The sequence below is a fragment of the Hevea brasiliensis genome, chromosome 5 (genome assembly GCF_030052815.1).
Source record: "Hevea brasiliensis isolate MT/VB/25A 57/8 chromosome 5, ASM3005281v1, whole genome shotgun sequence".
NCBI lineage: Eukaryota > Viridiplantae > Streptophyta > Magnoliopsida > Malpighiales > Euphorbiaceae > Hevea > Hevea brasiliensis.
In genome coordinates this window covers 112,510,601-112,532,792 of record NC_079497.1, presented here as the reverse complement: position 1 = coordinate 112,532,792, position 22,192 = coordinate 112,510,601, and the positions used below count along the sequence as shown (strand labels likewise).

The 22,192-nt window shown below is 30.7% G+C and overlaps 1 protein-coding gene across 1 annotated transcript; it reads left to right on the top strand.

Annotated features, from left to right (window-relative positions):
• Positions 1–5,912: 5,912 nt before the first annotated feature.
• Positions 5,913–8,008, top strand: LOC110655150 (iridoid oxidase; the record flags this gene model as incomplete). The annotated part of the gene is made up of 2 exons (XM_058147446.1): positions 5,913–6,935; positions 7,136–8,008. Coding segments are annotated over 2 exons (1,638 nt in total), but the record flags the coding sequence as incomplete, so codon positions are not given.
• Between the last annotated feature and the right edge of the window lie 14,184 nt (positions 8,009–22,192).

The following is a 22,192-nucleotide window of genomic DNA, read 5'->3' as shown; positions in this document are numbered from 1 at the left end:
AAAATTCTTATCATAATAAATTTATTATATTAATGAAAAATAAAATTTGAAATATTAAAATTTTATAGTATAATAAATAAAAAAAATTTATATATTTTTATTAAGTAAAAGATTAAAAAATAGAAAATAATTATAAAATATTTATATTAATATAATTTTAATATGTTTTATATAATGACTTAACAATTATAATTTTGTATACACATAAAGAGGAATTTAAAACAGTTAAGGACAAGCTCTTTTGGCAACAAGGCATTATCGCACCACATGGCGGTGTCCCTTCTGTTGGGAACAAGTGATTAATGTGAAATTTTAAAGTTATTGGTTATATGTAGATTTGATATAGCTTGTACTTAATATAAGTTTAAATTTATATGGCAATAAATTTAATTATTAATAAATTAAATATTTACATTAAGATATATATAAAATTAATTAAAAAATATATATAAAATGTTTGAATTTATATGTAAAAATTTAATCTAATTGTAAAAATATTTTGTAACACTCATAGTTTTTAAATTAATTATTTTATGGATAAATATTAATATTTTATTTTATTTAAATTTTGAAAATTTTTTGAAATTTTTTGAATTTTAGAAATCGGGTTCGAGTTTTTCGAAAATGTGAAACTTTGATGATTTTTAAAAATCACTAAAAAAAAATTGTCAATTAGCTACAGAATTTGGCTAGGAAAATTAAATCCCTAGCTAAAATGACACTCTAGCTATAGATTTAGCTAGGAAATTTCTATTTTGTAGCTATTTTTTCAGATTGAAAAATTAGCCACATATTAGCTAGGAAATTCTGTAGTTAAAATTTAGCAAGAAAAGATCCCTAACTAAATCCATAGCTAACTATTTGATGGGAATGAAAATTGGCACCAAATTTTTTTTACGGGAATTTTTTAGATTAATCCTTAGCTAATTCATAGCAAATATATAGCTAGGAATTAATCCATAGCTACTTATGTAACACCCTAATTTTTGAAAAATACAATAAAATAAAATAATAATAATTATTGATATATTAAAAATTGAAAAGTGAATTTATAAAAATTTTGGAAGAAGCTTTAATGGAAAATTAGGAATAAATCTTGAAGGAATTAAGTTAAATAAATTATTTGTGGAGAAAATAATTTATATGAGAACGAGGTTTTAAAGGAAATGGGTTTATTTTTTAGTCAAATACTATATTGGTGCATACATATTATGTGAGATATGTTGGCAGAGAAATTAAAATTTTATAAATTTATTAAACTATTTATGAGAAATATATATATATATATATATATATATATATATATATATATATATATATATATATATATGATGGAATTGGGAATTGAGATGGAAAGAATAATATAACTAAAGAGGGGAAATTTCTTTTGGGTGATCTAAAATGGGTAATTTTAGAATTTTATTGTAAAGGTTTAAATCTGGTGTTCATTTCTAAAATGATCTTATCTCAATTACTACTAGATTAATACGCAAATACTTATTATTAATAATAAATAATATTATTGGTTAATTTTTATCCATTATACTACATTTACTTATTATACTAATTAAAGAAACAAGGAAAGCTATATATGGTGCTATAGAATAGTGAAAACCCAACAAAACCCACCACCATTGTACCGTTAGATGAAGATCTCTTGTTCGTGGATCTAAAAAAAGTAATATTATTAATTCAGTTACTTTTTTTTTAGATAATTATCAATTCTGTTACTAAAAAGAGTAAGTGAAATAATTAATTTTAATTAGTTTATATTTAAATTACAATTCTTAGTAATTACATTAGTATTTATTATGACTTATTAATAATAAATAATTTATAAAATATAATTTTTTTAATAATTAAATCAATAAAGGATGAGAATGAATGTAAAAACTTAAACTTGAATTTATCAAGTGAATTATATGACTCTAATTATAATTACCGAATCAAATCAAGCTAGACTTATATTAGTTAATTTAAACATACATTTTAGTAAAAAAAATTAATAATGATTATTACCTAACAATTTTTTTTATACACATTATTATTATTATTATTATTATTATTATTATTATTATTATTATTATTATAGAGTAAATATGAATGTGCATTTTTATTCTTATTAGATTTTGATTTTTAAATATATATATATAAACGCTTGAAATTATTCAATTCGATTCACCACTCTTTACGTTTGATTTTTACAAATTAAATATCTCATATACCTTTAAAATATGAAAAACAGAAGGAAATATGATTGCAATGCCATTTCACTATTTCTACTTCCCATGGTAGCCCACATTGGGAGGCTGTAGGCCGTGGGAAACACATGAATAAATACAAATTAGTATCTCTGCTTCTCTTGCTGAAACAGAGACATTCAAGATTTGGTGCCAAGCAAACGACCTCCAGGGCCACTGGCTTAGCCAATCTTTGGTAACGTCATTGGTTGAGGCCGGGATGCATCAACACCCTGGTGATACAGTCTACGACCAGATATCGCTCCCTCTACGTCGATATGACTCCAATTATCGCCCTCATGCTAAAGTAATTTGCTTGCCTGGTTTGTGCTGCTCTTTTTAGTGACTCTGTATCTCCTGCTGAAACAGAGACAGTCAAGATTCAATGCCGAGCAACTACCACCACGGCCTTTGTTGACCCCGTGTAGCTCAAAATGAGCATTGATTTTGATGATAACAAAACTCAAAAAGAATCTATCTAAACTAACTTTCAAGTGATGTGTAGATTCTTTGTCTTATTCCTAAAGTATCTTTGAAGTTGCATCTAAGGAGAAAGGATACTCAAAGGCATTTCAAGACAAATCCAAAATGAGAAAAGAACAAGACTATGGAAGCCAAGACTCAAAGAAAAGGTGTGAAATGCATAGTATTAGAGATTGAGTCATAAGTCTTTTGTGAAAAGAATGGATGAGAATTTAGTCAAATGGAGCTCAAAAATGAAATTTTATTTTCTGATTACTTTTTCTCATTATGACCTTGGACACTACTATTGGAACATTTTTTTTAAGGTCTAAATCATTTTATATTGCAAGTTGAGACATGCAGCTGTTGACTTAGTTTGCTAACTGGTTTGCTAAAATTTTTAGTTTGCTAATGTATTTGCTAAAAAAATTAGTTTACTAACTAGTTTACTGACTGCTACCAATATTTCATTAGTTTGCTAATTGATCAGAACTGCTCAACTTCACACAAAAGGACAAAATAACGGCCATTTTGTCTTAGGAAATGTGTATAACGTTCCAAAAGGATTTCAAACGGTCTAAAATGATTTGGGACTATAAATACACATTCTTTACTTCATTTATATTTGATGAAAGCTTACATTTGAACTCCAACTTTGATTTTTCATTTATTGCTTTCATTCAAGAGCTTTAAAGTATTTGAGCTACCATTGGTAAATCAACTCATCTCTTCTTTATAATTTGATTTGTATTGAGTAAGAGTGAGTGTTAAAACATTGAATTGCATTTAAGAGAGGTTGTACAAGCACCTATTGAAGCTTGAGAGAGTAAGTGCTTGAGATAGCACTTGTGAAGATTTCAAGCTACCTTGGTAAAAGCTTGGTGTTGAAAAGTTGTAAAGGGATTTTGGTCTCTTGCCTTCAAAAGAGCAAATAGTAGAGAGAAGACTCAAAAATGGTTCTTTGAGAGAGTGGATGTAGGCTAGTTAAGCCGAACCACTATAAAAATCATTGTGTTTGATTTCTCTAACCTTCACCTCCTTACTTTTGTGCAATTTAAATTTTTCTTTTCATGCATGATATTGAATGTTAATTAAATAGACTAAATTGATAAACTTGAGGACATATTGAGTGAGTTGAGAAATTGATTGAATATTGTACGATGCATGCTTAGTTAGATATTGCCATAAATATTGATTGAGGCTTGAATTGCGACTTAGAGACACATTGTTGAAGCACATTTTACTTTCATTATATATATAGAGAAGCACCTAGTTGAACAAAGCCACAATTTTTCATTAAGCTACAAGCAAGGGCCGAAAAATTGTTATAGTCTAATTCACCCCCCTCTTACACTATTTTGGGACAACAGCCTCCATCCTGGTCTGTTTTCTGGGACAGAAACAACAAGCAGCACTATTGAGTGGGCCATGGCAGAGCTGCTCTGCCGACCTTCAATGAGATGAGTTAAAGAAGAACTTAATCGAGTTGTGGGAACAAAACGGAAGGTAGAGGAGAGGGACATGAATGAATTGCCATACTTTCAGGTAGTAATCAAAGGAACAATGAGGTTACATCCTATACTTCCATTATTAATTCCACGACATGCTTTAGAAGACGCAAACTTCATGGGATAGATCATACCTAAAGATAACGTATGGGGGATAGGAAGAGACCCAGATACTTGGAAAGATCCCATGTCTGACTGTTTTGACTGAGAGCTTAGCAGAAATTCTACTACAGAGACCATAGACATGAAGGAAAAAATGGGAATAACAGCCCGAAAGCTTACATCAGTAAAAGCAATACCTAAGAAGATCATGAGAGAATGATGATCATAAGATATGAATTCTGCAAAAGTTGGGTTGCTCTGTATTTTGTAGATTAAAGCTTAGAAGAAATAATTATACAACAAGTGCCAAAATTAAATTTTTTTTAACAATAATTATATTTATTTCTACAAATCATTAATACAATAAATATAAAAATATTATATTATTATAAATTAAACAAATAAAGATGATAAAAAAAAAACATAATGAGACTCATCAAATTCGTAAAATATACTAATACAATACAAAAAATAACTTTATAATCATAATATAACAATTTTTCATCTATATTTATAGCTTATATTTCATAAACTTAAAAAATTATATAATAGATATTTCATATTTAAATTTTAAATAAAAGAAAATAATAAATATTTTATTGTTATATGTATTTTTTAATTTATAAAAATACGTGGAAAATTTTAATTTCAATGTTGAGTAAAGTCTTGTCTCCATCTACTATTCCATAAAGAAGATAAAATGCTCTTTTTACCAAAATTTGGATCCATAGCAATCCTTTTCCGTCTAACCCTATTAACACTGAGTAATTAATTATTATAAATATTATAATTTAAAAATATAAATATGTGAAACTTATAAATTTAATAAATAAATTTTATTATATATTTTATATTTTAAATTTATGATAAACTTAATTTAAATAAAAAAATTTTATGTAGAAAAATTTTATTTAAACCGGTCCACCGTAGACCTATGTTTAAGTCCCTGCATAATCTTTTCCACAAATATTATCTCTAATTCCCGTAGTCAGAGGAGAATTCCACCCCAAGTGTCTCATTAGAATTTTCAGCCAACAATGATTCATTTTTGGACTTTATCACAACCAAACAATACCCTATCTATCCCTCAACGAATCACAACCAAACAATACCCTATCTATCCCTCAACGAATCCATTAAATGCAGACCCGTAGCCAATTTGAAATGCATAAGCCTCAACCAAAATATATGTGTCTGATCTTTGTCATAGAAAATTCTATCACCACATGAACTACGAACATAAACCCAAGCATCTAAAAATTTTCATTACTTTAATTTTTTATATTTAAAATATGTTAAATTTTATTTTAAGTAAATTTTTAAAACTTTTAATTAATATATTTTTTTGAAAAAAAAAACTTTTTTTAATAATAATTTTAATAATAATACTAAACATATAGATTCTGAGTATTAGTAAAAAAATTTTTTAATAATATTTAATTATTTTAAATGTAGATAATTAAGATATATTATATTTAATTAATATTATTTTTTAATGGTTCATAATTATTATATTAAAATAATTTTTTTTAAAAATCATAATAAAATGTTGTTAAAAATGGAACTTTTTCGAACAGTACAGTTTATAAATAGCATTTGAGGACAAAGATGCAAATTTGTTTGCAAATATATAGAAGCTCAAGCACATACGGCTATCAAGAAGCTCAAACACTTGCGTAGGAAAGGAGAAGAAATGGAATGGAGCTCTAGCAGTTTGCTTGCTTGGTTTACTCTTCTCTTCATTTTAACCCTGGTTCTGCTGTTGAAACAGAGACGATCAAGATCACTTGGTGCCAAGAAACGACCACCAGGGCCTCCTGCTTGGCCAGTCTTTGGTAACATCTTCGATCTTGGAACCATTCCTCACCGGAATTTATACAAGCTTAGATTCAAGTACGGGCCTGTAATTTGGTTAAGACTCGGATGCACTAACGCTCTGGTGATACAATCTGCCAAGGCTGCTGAAGAGCTGTTCAAGAATCATGACGTTACGTTCAGTGATCGGAAAGTTCCTGAATCTTTGACAGCTCATAACTTTAACGAGGGATCGCTTTCTCTAGGAAGGTATGGCTCCAACTGGCGACTTCTTCGCCGCGTAGTAACAGTGGAGCTCATGACCAACAAGCGAATCAACGACACTGCTTTCATTCGGCGAAAGTGCATCGACGATATGATAAAATATATTGAGGAGGATGTAGAAGCGGCGCTTGCACGAGGAGAAACAGGGGAGTTGGTGGTATCTCACTATGTCTTTGTCATGGCATTTAACCTGATAGGCAACCTCGTTATTTCGCAGGATCTTTTGAATTCTCATTCGAAAGAGGGGCCTGAGTTCTTTGAAGCCATGGACAAGGTCATGGAGTGGAGTGGGAAGCCAAACTTAGCTGACTTCTTGCCATTTTTGAAGGGGTTGGATCCCCAGAGGATCAAGAAGAACATGGAGCGAGACCTGGGACGAACCATGAAAGTATTGGAGGGTTTCGTCCGGCAGAGGATTGAAGAGAGGAAATTAATGAAAAAAAGGGAGGGAAGGGACTTCTTGGATGCATTATTGGAGTACGAAGGTGATGGGAAAGGTGGACCTGATGAGATCTCAGCCCACAGAAGACTCATCATCATAGTGGTAAATCATCACTCTCTCTCCAATTAACTACTTATGGGTATATTAACTATTTAAATTTTTATATATACACATAGAAACCTTGTGAAAGATTAAAATCTTAGAAGATTAGATTCTGTGCTTATATATTACGTACTATCACTAGTTTTTTATTTGCAGCACTCGGCGCAGTAAATCAATTGAATCTGTTATATACTCTGCAGGAAATTTTTTTTGCTGGGACAGAAACTACAAGCCGCACTATTGAATGGGTTATGGTTGAACTATTTCGCCACCCAGAATCAATGAGAAGAGTTAAAGAAGAACTTAATCGAATAGTCGGACCAAAAAGGAAGGTTGGGGAGAGTGACATAGATGAATTGCCATACTTACAGGCAGTAATCAAAGAATCAATGAGATTACATACTATCCTCCCATTTCTGGTCCCAAGAAATACCTTACAAGACACAAACTTCATGGGATTTGATATACCTAAAGATACGCAAGTTTTCATCAACGCTTGGGCTATAGGAAGAGACCCAGATACTTGGGAGGACCCCTTGTCTTTCAAGCCTGAGAGATTTCTAGGCTCAGATGTTGACTATAGAGGGCAAAACTTCGAGTTGCTACCGTTTGGATCTGGAAGACGAATTTGTGTGGGCCTCCCTTTGGCTCACCGCATGCTTCACCTTACTTTAGCCTCTTTGCTTCACAGTTTTGACTGGGAGCTTGGCAGCAATTCTGCTGCAGAGACCATTGACATGAAAGAGAGGATGGGATTTACAGTTAGAAAGCTTATACCCTTGAAAGCAATACCAAAGAAGGTCATAGCAGAATGATCATTCCTGTGTTGGAAAGTACAATAATTCGTATTTGTGTGTATATATATATATATATATATATATATATATATGAATGGTGAAGTATAAAACATACAAGTGAGTGTAGATAAGTTTGTGATGTTTAGATAAGTTTGTGGTGCTTACTTAGAAGTATGTTTAGGGCATTTAAGTAAGAGTGTTGATATATGTATGGTCAGTATATTTAAGATATTGTGCTATGTAGAATGGAGTTATCTAATATTGTTGTGTTGAGTATTTTTTTTTGTATATATTCTCCCTCTTTTTATAATTCTTTATTTATCTTTTATGTTACTTCTCCTTTTAATTTTCCATTAAATGGCTTCGAATTCTAATAAAATGTTTCAGAGCTTGATACAAGCCTTAATCTTGAGAATTAAAGGTGAAAGTGAAGAGAAAGAAAAGGTAAAATGCACTTTTGAAGATAATATCACATTAGAAACTTGTTGAGAGAGGTGTTTGCATTTGGATCTCTGGGAAATTGGAAATTCGCTTAGTTATAAATTTAAGATGCAAATATATAAGATATATTTAATAAGTAAGTCTTAATGTATATTTCATCTTAGGTCTAGAGATAGTAATAGATAGGATATCTGTGAAAATCACTATATTCAAACTCAAATACAATTAATATTTTCAATACTCAAACTCATCCTAAACATAATTAAAATTTATTTTTAACTATCCGTAACTGTCTCAAATTTAATTATTATTACCCAAAAATAACTAAACCCGTTTAATTGTATATTTTTTAATTAATGATTTACATAAAAATATTTTTATTAATAATTTATATTTTAAAAATTTAATAATTTTATAAAATATTGTAAATTCTATTATTTAAAATATAATATATAAAATTTTTTATAAATATTATTATAAAAAATATACATTTTAAATTTAATTAATTATTTATATTAATGAATTTAGATAATAGATATTCAATACTCAAAATCTAAACTCGTCATGGCTATCATTTCTCAAATTAAAACTCATTCCAAATCAAATTATATATTATATAAATTCATTTTATTAAAATTTATCGAATCGAGTATCCACAAATATCCAAACTGTTACTATCCTAGGATCTGTAATTACTTTAATTATTTATAACGAGGTAGGTTTTGTATTCAATTATTCAACAATAATAATTCAATGGTCGTAATTAATTAAATGAATATAATGCTAGATGGTCGGTGAATATTTTTTATGCTTATTATAATATATAAAGGATTTTTGTCAACGAACTAGCTACATAAGAGTCGAAATTTGTCTACTCCATGACAAAAAAGAAAGTATTTTTTTTTATTAGATTTTCTTTATAATTTGTTTAGCTATCTTATCCGAAATCTCTCTTAATAATTTCATTAATTTCAATAAAAATCAAAACTGAAATTTTCAGTTTGCTTTTTTTTGGGGGGAAATTATAATTTGGTGAATTTAGATTTTTGTTTTTTTTACCGCGTCAAAGACTCTGTCTACTTATATTAGTGAGCTTAAATTTTCTTTTTTAATGTATATATATACACACAAAAGGATGGAGTAATATAGACTAATTATTCTTATAATCCTTTGAGTTTTAATTATTTCTTGTTTCTCAACCTCCTAAAAATAATGGTGGATATAAATTTTTTTATTTAAATTTAATTTATTATAAATATAAAATATAAAATATATAATGTAGCCCACAAGTAAATATATAGCTTTCTCATAGCTAATCCGTCAGTTTTTTAAATTATGTTTTCCCCTCAAAAGTCAACATTTGCAAAATATAAATATTGTGGTTGGTAATGAAATTCTTTATAGCATTAATCTAATTCTTTTAGCAACCCTTGGATATACAATTATAATTAGAGATGGTAGCATGTTAAAATTTTGAGGTTACCCATTCGATCGAACCTTAATGAAATAAGTTATGGTAGTATATAATTATTTAGGTTTGAAAAATAATATCCATAATAGTTTAAATCAAATTTAAATTTTATATGTTGAGTATCCATTGTCCAAACTTATTAATACAAATACATAATTAAATAAAAATTATATATTGTTTATAATAATATTTATAAATTTTTATATGTTTTGTAACACCCCGTTTGCATAGCCTGGTAGATTTCACTGTTCCGGTGACTGGTGTCGGTCCGGACAATTAAGGGGATTAGAACCACACTTAAGACAATTTGAGAAGCCATAAACACAAATAATTAGTAATGTTTAATTAGTTAACTATAAATAAGAAAAACAGAACATAAGAGGTTAAACGAGCCGAGAGTCACAGCGATGAGTGACCTCCTGAACGCATCGAAGTCATTTTAAACTCAAATTTCGAACCGTAAAAAGTGACGCTGCGGTCCTTAGGACCCTTATGGACACAGTGGAAAAGAGAAAATCACGAAAAAGAACTGTTAAGTCAGTCAAATAATTAGGTCAGGGAGCCGGAAGAAATATTGGATTATTTGCAAACCGGGATGAACCGGCGAGGGGCGATTTGGTCAATTGACCCCGAGAGCTGACTCCTGACCTAACTGTCAAATAAAATCGGAGAAAAGAAAATTTCGGAATCGAGAATTAAATTAAAGAACTAATAGAAAAAAATAAATAGAAAAAAAAATATAAAATTCATTATCTTCTTCCCTAGTTGCCGTCTCTCTCTTCTAAGCTCTCTCTCAAACTCTTTCCTCCATGAAAGCTTATGTATAAGCTTCCTAAATATTAATTCCACCATAAATCCTTTGATTTTCTTGAAGAAAAATTATAAACAAATCTTGGAAGGAAGATTAGAAGGAGAAGAATTGAAGAAAATTGAGAGGAAGTGAAGATCAAAGACTTCACTAAAGGTTAGTAATGCAAACTTCAAATTTTTAGCTTAATTAATGTATGTATGGCATCTAGAGCTTGTAAATAAACTTAAAATGAAAATAAATTAATTGTTGGAGACCAAACTGAAATTCGGGCAGCTTGAGAGGAGTATGGATTGCATGAATTTAATGGGTTTGAATGAGTTTAGGAACCCTACTTAGTTGATTGATTATGGTTTAAAGTTTTGAATTTAGTTAATTGCACAATTTAAGTGAATTAGGGTTTGGAGGCTAGGGTTTGTGAACCAAAATTTGGAGAAATGCATAAATGGCATGTTTGACCTATTGTGAAGTGAAATAGTGGTCAATTATGACCAAATGAATTGTGTGGGAATGGTAGGAAATTAAACCAAATTCGTAGCAGCATGACCAAACCTACTTTGAAGGACCAAAACTCAAATTTTACAAGCCTAATGGATATGCCACCAATTGGAGATGAAAATAGACATAAAAGAGCACAATTTTCATTAAGGAACCATGGGCAAAAACTGACCAAAACTTGGTGAAACAATTGACCAAAGTGAAATGATAGCAGGCTGCCACTGCACTAAACTGACCAAATGAACAGTAACTAATTGTTCATTTGGTCATAACTCGAGTTAGACAAGTCAAATTGACCTGAAATTTGGCCAAGGGTTAGAGGAGATATAGATTTAAAACTTTCATGAAGAACATCACCCCAAATTATACCATTAACCCATTCAAATTATTGAGCAAAGTTGAGTTATCAAACCTGCAACTCTGCAGATTTTCATTTGGGCAGTAATGTTTGGATAGCTATAACTCTCTCTAGAAAACTCAGATTTAGGTGATTCTTGAATCGATGGAAACCTAAGACATAGTAGAACATTTCGTATGAAGAAAGTTAGACCAAATTATAAACTTAACTTAATCAAATTACTGACCAAAATTGGATCAAAATCTGCCAGAATCCAAAATCTCAGCATGAACAGTGCACGTGAACAATAATTTTATTTTGGCCATAACTTGAGCTACAAAACTCCGATTGGGGTGATCCAATAATGAGAATATACTTAAGACAATAAGGAACATTTTCTATGAAGGAAGGTTTGTCAAATTCCAACAGTAAAAGGACCAATGAAACAGTGCAACTTAGGACTCCAAAACCGAAAATTGACAATTTTGCCTAAAAGACCTAAGCTTTGAGAAAATGACCAAAACCAACAAATTTAATGACCAAAATGTGGTATGTGAGTGAAGTTGGAGTTCCCATACCTATTAAGCCTTAGAAAGTCAACTATTTGACTTGAATAGTGTAGTGAATAGTAACCCGAAACATAAAAATTTAGAGAATGTCGAATTTAACACGTTAGAACTAGGTAAATGTGAAGCTAAATTTATTTTGGATTTGTGTTAAGTTCTAGTACTGAAACATTATAAAATTGTGTGTTTCAGTTGAAAAGAATATCGGGGAAGAAACCCGAGGAACCGAGTCTAGGCTAAGGGACGACTCGCTTGAGGTTTGTGCACAACATCTCCATGCTTTAAAATTCATTGATAAAGTGAACGAAATATGTATTTTACTTGTGATTTGGAATTGTTGAAAGTTTATGTGTGACATTATTTATGATTTTTTGATTTAAACTGTGAAAGTTATTGTGTATATTTGAAATCGCAATGTTTAGCAAATTGTTAAGATAAGTTTTGAAACCACAGTGTCATGACCATATATTTGAACACCTCACTAGCACGACTAGTGGGGGTAATTAGTTTCGAATTTTGATTCCTTCTCTGGAGAAGTGTTGAGGTGTGCCAGTAGAAGAGGATTTGAATGGATATCCATATATTTGAGCTAGCTAGCCTTGTGATGTGATTTCTCTTTAGCCTCTGGCTACTGAGATTCTATTTGTTTCGAATGGCATGATCTAACTGTGGGTTTTATGAAATGTGTTTTGATACTTCGAAATGAACTTGGTTTGCATTAAAATTTCATAATTTATGTTTTGTGTTTAATGCTTATGTTTAGTTAAATTTTTGAATAAATGAGATTTAAATTTTGCATAAAGATTATTTTAATATGTTGTGCACCACTGAGTCCTAGTACTCAGCGATAGCTTTTATTGCTGTCGCAGATCTGAGAGATCGGAGGAGCAGATCAGATTGAGGATTGAGGATCGTTCTGCTTTAAAGCTATTGGGTATAATTTATACCCTGATCGTAAATATTTATTTTGATGTATGTAATGCACAGAAATGTATGGACATGTGAAGATGGGTTTTGAGCAGCTTGTACAAAATCTGCATAAAATTTGTAATAAACTTTAGTTTGGATTTTCTTAATGTAAATTTTTATATGATGTATACATAAATTGTTTATCTTTAAAGAAATATGAATGTATGAAATTGATTGACTGTACCTTGAGGACTATTGAATTTTGAACTTGAGAAATTTATTGAAATGATTGTGAAATTGATTGAGTTTGATTGTGAAACCGAAGTAGTGGTTGAGAAAAACTTTTAGAAGTGCTTTTTACAGGTATTTGAAGAACTGTTTTCTCAAAATACAGAGGAAACTCTGTCAAAATTTTTATAGAATTTACGGAAAACTAAAATGGACCAAAAATATTAACTAGTTTTAATTTTAACTAAATGTTTTAAGTACTTACTAGAAAATGCTCACCACTTGTCAAAAATAAGAAAATTGTTTTAAAATCCCTTGTAGGGTACCTAATGAGTTATCGGTAGGTGAAGTTCGGTAGTTCATTAGGTATTCTACGGGATCATGTTATGCCTTACAGAAGGGTAAGGTGTGACATGTTTTATTTTAAATAAAATAAAATATAAATATTTTATAGAATTATTAAATTTTTAAAATATAAATTACTAATAAAAAATAATTTTTATATAAATTATTAATTAAAATATATAAAATTAAATAGATTAAGGTAATTAAAAATTAATTTTAATCAAATTTGATATGAGTTTGAATTTTAAGAAGAACAATCAAATTACCACCATGCATTTATTTAGCGGCGTGCAATTTAATTAAATTAAATAGATAAATTTTAGAATTTAAAACTAAAATAAAATTAGCAGAGCAGAAATAGGAAACTCTTCTCCTTTTATCCCAAATCACAATTCTCAAGAAATGAAATTAAAATTGCCTAAAATCGAAGCTTTGGTCTAACAGTCATCCGTGCATTTAATCACTCTCTTTTTATTATTCAAGTTATTCAAAGGAAAAAAAATAGTTGTAGACAAAAATTTATTTGTTGATAAATTTAAAATTATGAAAATAAATAATTTATTATTCAAATTACATGATTGAATTGTTGATTGAGAAAAAAAAAGTTTTAAAATAATAGGATGAACTAATAATTTATAAACTAAAAAAATAGAAGAATTAATTAATATATTTTTTAAAATAAAGGTATTAAATAGTTAATTTTATTAAAATATAAAAATTAAATAATAATTTTTCCAAACAAATTTGCATAAGCTTTGCACGTTGTGATTTGTGAAGCAAACATTTTTTTCAAGAATGGCCCCAAACTTCAGGAGAGCCTCTAATCAAGGAATGAGATAAGAGCACTAAAGATCATTTGATCTTGTTCATACAATGTAAGATGCGCATAACCAACAAGACGTTGCCCACGAGGATACAGTAATGCAGGAATTGGGCTTTCTAAAGAAGATAGTTGTCTCTATTTGGGCGATTATGAATAAGGTGTTGAATATTGGCAAAAGCAAGAACAAAGGGGTGTGTTGATGCAGAATTGAAAAGGTTCTCACTTCACTTGTGAGAGCCTTGATATATTTTATTAAATTGCATTACAAATAGTTACAACAAGATCTTGAATTTTAAATATACAAGATATAATAATTGAACTAAACAAAGATGATCATGAATTCAAACTTAAATTTGAATTATTGTTTGATGTTGTATCTTCGATAGAATGGATGTGCTTGAATGGTGTAGTTTAAGGGTATTTTAATTAATAAGCTTTAATTCAATGGTGTTATAGACATATACAAAACTATAAGGTCTTGAACTCAAGTCTCAACCTAGTGTGAGAGATAGTCGTTTCGTTATTATTCGGTCTAGAAATTAAAATTAGAGGTCGAATTTTCTTGAAAATGTGGGTGAATGATAAAAGCGCAAATCTAGACCAGACCTAAAGGCTTATATTTTCCATATTTCACAAGCACTTATAGTCTTAATTGGATTATTTATTTAACTAGATAGATTTATTTATATTTCTTAATTTATTTAGAATTCTAAAATATTACTTTTATTTAATTTAGGTCTTTAAATATGGCTTTTATTTAGATTAGGATTCTTTAATTCATTTATATGACATAGATTAGGATTAAAATTCTATAAATACCTATTGTATTTTCATTATGTGTAACTTTTTTAGATTTATTTTAATGAAGTTTTCTTTTTTATAAAGCTAGTTTGCTTTATTTTATCCTAGACTTCAGATTAAATCTTGTGTTTATTAAGATCTTAGATTAGAATTTGTTTATTTTCAAGGGTTTGATCGTGTGTCGATCCTTTTCCGTACTATACATTGTGTCAGGTGGTATCAATGATGGCGTTGGGAAGCATGGTTAGGGCCTTAGAGGATAGTTTCAAAAATTTTATCTAGGGTTTTATGCATACATACAAGTGTATTACGATCCTAGCCTTTCTCTGATGCCTTAAAGCATGTCAAAACACTCTTTTAACAAGCATTTGTGATTCATTTGCCATCAAGGATTGTTGATTAACTATTAATCAACTCAAACCCTAGCTTTATTAGGGATTGTAGGAGACTAACCTCAAAGGCGCTGAATCACACTTCTTACTCCCTTAGGTAGTCTCCAAGAGCTCCACTTGTAGCTCCTCTAGCTTGTCCACCACAAGCTTCCACCAAGATCACCTTAGGCAGCCCAAGTCCTCTCTTTGATGCTTGCCAACCACTAACAATTAGGGTATTTGCTTTAGGTGATTTCTATTGATGTATTTGAGTTGGAAACCTTTTCTAGTGTCTTTGATTCAAGAAAGAAATAAGCTTTCTTTTTATGGAGGAAAAACACAAGAAGGAGAAAGAGAGTGTGTGTCATCCAAGGTCTCAAGGAAGTGGTAACTGTGTTGTGTATCCGCAAGTGCACGGGTCACAGTAGTATAGTTTTAAAAAAATGATATCGATCCCACAGGGAATTGTGCTTAAATTGGAAATAAAAGTATAAGCTAATTAGAGTGACAAAATTTAAAGATGTAAAATGAAATTTGGAATTAAAATTGGTATTTAAGGAATTAATGCTAAATCAAACAATTAACTAAAATTAATTAAACTAGATTACCAAAAATTAATTTGAAATTTCTATTTATGAAATTAAGAAGAATTAAATCTAAAAAAAAAAATAAAGTAATTCTAGATATTGGATTTAAATTGGAATTAAATTTAAATTGGATTTAAATTGAAATTGCTATTTATGAGGTTTGGAGGATTTATATCCAATTTCAAAAAAAAAATAAATTGATTCTAGAGATTGGATTTTCAATATTGTTTGCATGTGGTTTATCATTAATTTAGCCAAACACATGAGAATTGCAATTTTGAGGGAAATCAATTCTTAAATTTTTGAAACCTTTTTCAAGCATCTCAAAATTGGTTTTCATTAAATCAAACCCTGTTTTCACGGTATTTCAAATCTAACAAAAACCCAATTAATGCATAAAATTGATTTTTGGAAAGTTCCCCTTAATCTTCTTAGCTTATTTCTAACACCAAGAAAATAAAGTTTATTGCAAGATTATCCATCCCCAATATTCACTTTTTAGTCCATCTATTAAGGATTAAAACTTAACTTAATGAGGGCCCATTCATCAAGCAAGGCCATAAGCACACAAGCAATAAATCAAAATATAACAATCTTCATTTAAATGGCCAAATCAGTTCAAAACCACAAAACAAATCAATATTTACAAACCCATCTCTAGAATCTCAATCAACTACTCACAAATCATTGTTTAAAGACAAACCCAAATGAAGAAATGAAGAAATAATGGAAATGTAAGCTAAAGGGGTAGAAAAACCCAGAAATATGCAGCAGATTCTGCTGCAGAAAAGTGCAGAAACGTGATCTGCAGCTGCTGGAAAAAGAAATGCAGAAAGTGCTCCCTTCTCTCTTTCTAATCTTGCCAAAAATGCCTCCCTTGCTCTCTATGGAAAGAAAATGATAAAATGGGTCTTTATATAGGCTAAGGGTCTGCCCTAGAATGGGTAAAAGGGGGAAGATTCCAGAGAAAGTGAGCTAAAAAGCTGGAGTAACGGAAATGCCACGTCAATTATTTCCAGTAAAAATGACATAAGTCGAGTCAGTTGTGTCGTGGGTTGTGTTGCGGGTTGTGTCGCTCTCGGCGTGAATATTCGATTGCCGACACAACCCGTGACATAAGCTAATCGGTTGTGCCGCAGTTGTGTCGCTCTCGGCCATTTTACTCAACTTCAAAATTTTTGCAATTCGACTTTAATCTCCTCCAAATGGCTACTCTGATCAAAATTCATCAAATTTCTCCAGATTTAACCTACAAAGCAAATAAATTCCAAAAATTAAACTAAGAAATGTGAAAATTATAAAATTGACTAAATATATACTAATATCTAAAATAATAGCTATGAATAAGGGTAAATTATGTGCAAAAATTATACCTAAATGATGATATAAAATGCATGCATCAAATTCCCCCATACTCAAACTCTTGCTTGTCCTCAAGCAAAATTTCATTGAAACTCATTTGGAAGGGAATAGAATCAGTCTTTGAAAACACAAAAATCACTGATCCAAACCACCAACTTACCTCTATCCACCAACATTCCAAGTTCCCACCAGCAAAAGCACAAAGAATGAAGCAAGCACTCTCAACAATTACAGAATAGCTAAGAATTAACCAATCAACCCAAGCAACAAATACCAACCAGCTACAAGAGTCAATTGTGCCAAAACAAACCTAAATGAAATAGATAGCCAATGTGTCTCAAATAGATGGTGAGTAATGTATGGAAGATTATGTTGCCAAACCCATATGCAAGCATAAAAGATCTAACTCTACTAATGTAACAAGCATTTTTCAAAGAATCATTAGGTCTTTTTAAGGGTTGTAATGGGGTCCAATAAGGTAAAATTGCGGTTAACAAAGAAAGGGAATAAGGTAAACAAAATATAAGAATAATATTAATCATGAAACTCATAGTGCATCCATTTTTTTTTTTTTATATCAAATCAAGAGGAAAGAAATTCACAATGAATCTCAAGTGCTATCACAATGATTATACAAAGGGACTACTTTTTATGCTTATTTATTTTATTTTATTTTGATTTTGTATGTGTCCCTATTTCATGTCACACCCAAAATTACCTTTGGGATATTTTGGTGACCTTTTCAACTTTTCACAATTACTCTAGCACTTTTCAAGATGTTTCAATCCTCCGAGATTTTTTTATTATTATTATTATTATTATTTTTTATGCACTTAATTGCTAAAATATTATTCTCATAGATAGGTGGTAGTGTTTAGGTTTTATGGCTAGGTAAATGATTTGGGTTCCAAAGAAATTAGGGAATTAAGGTTCAAGGGGGTTTGCAAGGGTTAAAATGAAATTAAGGTAGGTTAAGGCTAAATGTGAGGTTTAAAATATGAAGAAATGCCTAAATCATATTCTTATCAAATGCAAGTTAAAAATTTCGCTTTGAAAGATCTAAGATGCTTGTTCTAGGAATGGTGAGACGACAATGACCATTTTCTTTCTTAAAGGCTTATCCAGACACTCAAAACTCAAAATAATTAATCAGAATCTGTATACCTAGATGAATGTATTAATTTTCAGCTATTAAGTAAGAGAAAGAATAATGCTTAAGACTTTGTACCCAGCTGGAACTTTCATTCCACTAACCATCTAAAGGCAAGTTGGATTGCTTGAATAAGTGGCTTATGGAATTCAAAGACTGGTTTAAAAATCCAAAAATTTTAAATGAAATGCATGAGTGTAAATGTCAAGTCAACCTATATGCAACTAAATATGCGTAACTAAGTATAAGAGGCTATATGCAAGTGTATGTATGTGAATATGTACAAGTATGAGTGTGTCGCTAAATGAAAAAGGAAAAAGTAATTTTTGCAAAAAATTTACCCTCTCCCCCATACTTAGAATGAACATTGTCCTCAATGTTAAAAATGTGCAGAAAATGGGTAGCTGATATGTGCATAAAGAATTATTACCATGTTGCATAAGCGAGAGCACAACTTGTGTTGACAGTGACACAAGCTGAGATGAGAATTGTTACCTCATTAAAGTGCCGCCAATTTAATTAGATAAAATTTGGACAGCTGCTGCACTCATTGCAAAAGAAACAGTGCAATGGAATCCATTAATTAAATCGATTAATCTCAAAAATTTGGAATAGGGAAGTTAAGCTCAAAAATATAGCCATCAAGTGTAAATCCGAAATAGTAAATCAAAGCAAGTGAGCAATGTACTAAAGATATAAAAGAAAAATGTATTTTATAAGGAACAAAAAAAAACTGAATAAGTAAATGGTTCAAGTAAAGGAAAAACAACACAAGCAAAATATTAACTAAATAAGTTCAAAATACTAATTAATTAAGTAACGAAATTAAAGACATGAAATGTTTTTTTTTTTTTTTTTTTTTTTTAGCATGGGGAGCTAACACAAAAACAATTTTTTTTTTTTTATGCTCATTTGCTTGCAATGAATTGCATCCCATCTGCACAAGGAAATTAGAACAATGTTAAACTCTGAATAAGGAGTATAGAAAAACTTAAAACAAATATATATATGAAAGAAATAAAGAATCAATGAAAAATTATGAGTTATGCACAAAAATGCTAAGTTTAGGTCTTTAGCTTGACCATACTTACTCAAGATGTTATGGAGAATGAGAAAGATAGCAAGTTGCTATCTTCTCAATTGGCTCACCAACTGAATAGAGCCTCAATCTTTGCCCATTTACCTTGAAATTACCTGATTTTTCACCAAAAATTTCCACAGCACCATGAGGTAAAACTTTCACAATTTTGAATGGACCGGACCACCTTGATTTTAATTTTCCTGGAAAAAATTTTAACCTTGAATTGAATAAGAGAACCAAATCTCCTTCTTTAAAGTCCTTTTTCTTGATATGCTTATCATGCCATTTTTTAGTTCTTTCTTTATAGATCCTAGCATTTTCATAAGCATCAAGTATCAATTCTTCTAATTCATCAAGTTGCAAAAGTCTTTTGTGTCCAGCAGCTTGTAAATCAAAATTGATTGCTCTAATGGCCCAATAAGCTTTGTGTTCTAACTCTACAGGCAAATGGCATGATTTCCCAAAAACTAACCTATAAGGTTCCTATGGGGGTTTTAAATGCTGTTCTATATGCCCAAAGAGTGTCATCTAATTTAAGGGACCAATCTTTTCTGGACTTATTGACAGTTTTCTCCAAGATTTGCTTGATTTCTCTATTTGAGATTTCTACTTGGCCATTTGTTTGAGGGTGATAGGGTGTGGCAATCCTATGCTTTACCCCATATTTTCTCATCAATTTTTCAAATTGGTGGTTGCAAAAATGGCTACCACCATCACTGATTATGGCACGTGGGGCACCAAACCTGGTCAAAACAAATTTTTTCAGAAATTTCACCACAACTTTTGCATCATTGGTAGGTGTAGCAATAGCTTCTACCCATTTAGATACATAATCCACTCCTACCAAGATATATTTATTCCCATAAGAAGATGGAAATGGCCCCATGAAATCAATTCCCCACACATCAAATAATTCGACTTCTAATATGGACTGTTGGGGCATCTCATCTCTTTTGGAAATGTTGCCTACCCTTTGGCACCTATCACACTTGCTTACAAAGTCTCTCACATGTTTAAACATATTAGGCCAATAGAAACCTGATGTCAAGATCTTTTCAATAGTTTTTGAGACACTAAAATGACCACCATATTCAGAGGAATGACAATGGTAAATAACATCATGCATTTCTTCCTCTGGTATACATCTCCTAATTATTCCATCATTACATCTTCTAAACAAAAGAGGTTCTTCCCAAGAATAAAATTTAACATCATGAAAGAATCTTTTCTTTTGCTGCCAAGATAAATCAGGTGGCAAGACACCACAAGACAAGAAATTCACAATATCAGCAAACCATGGAAGTGCAGAATTCAACACATACAACTGCTCATTCATGAAAAATTCATCAATTGGCACAATTTCATCATCTTTATTTTCAGTTTTTATCCTAGAAAGGTGATCAGCCACCACATTCTCAACACCCTTTTTATCTCTTATTTCCAAATCAAATTCTTGAAGTAACAATATCCATCTAATCAACCTAGATTTAGCTTCTTTCTTGCTCATTAAATACTTTATTGCTGCATGATCAGTGAAAACAATTACCTTTGAGTTGACCAAATAAGAACGGAATTTATTAAGTGCAAATACTATCGCAAGGAACTCCTTTTCAGTTGTAGCGTAATTGACTTGGGCTTCATCAAGGGTTCGGCTTGCATAGTAAATGGCATAAGGTTTTCTATCTTTTCGCTGGCCAAGGACAGCTCCAACAGAAAACTCACTTGCATCACACATGATTTCGAATGGCAAAGTCCAATCCGGGGGTTGCATGATAGGAGCTGTTGTTAAGGCCGTCTTTAACCTGCAAAAAGAAACCATACAATCTTGATTAAAATCAAATTTAACATCATGATTCAAAAGATTTGTTAAGGGTTTAGCAAGTTTAGAAAAATCTTGAATAAATCGCCGGTAAAACCCGGCATGTCCAAGGAAACTCCGCACGCCTTTGACAGTGGTTGGAGGGGGCATTTTTTCAATAATTTCTATTTTAGCTCTATCCACTTCAATTCCCCTTTTTGAGATTAAATGCCCTAAAACGATTCCCTCTTGGACCATAAAGTGGCATTTCTCCCAATTCAATACCAAATCATTATCAGCACACCTCTGCAAGATTTTAGACAAATTAGTCAAGCATGAATCAAAATTAGTACCATATACTGAAAAGTCATCCATGAAGACCTCCATAATTTCTTCAATAAAATCAGAAAAAATGGCCATCATGCACCTTTGAAATGTGCCAGGTGCATTACACAATCCGAATGGCATCCTTCGATAGGCAAAGGTGCCATAGGGACAGGTAAAGGTAGTTTTTTCTTGGTCATCAGGATGTATTGGAATTTGAAAGAAACCAGAATATCCATCTAAGTAACAAAAGAATGAATGCTTGGCTAATCTCTCTAACATTTGATCCATAAAAGGAAGGGGAAAATGGTCTTTTCTTGTAGCATTGTTCAACTTCCTATAGTCTATGCACATTCTCCAACTCATGAGTTCTAGTGGGTATCAATTCATTATTCTCATTTTTAACAACTGTCACCCCACCTTTCTTTGGTACAACATGCACAGGACTAACCCACTCACTGTCAGAAATAGGGTAAATAATTCCAGCAGCTAGTAATTTTAGGATTTCCTTTTTCACAACATCCTTCATTGTAGGATTCAATCTTTTTTGGTGTTCAATG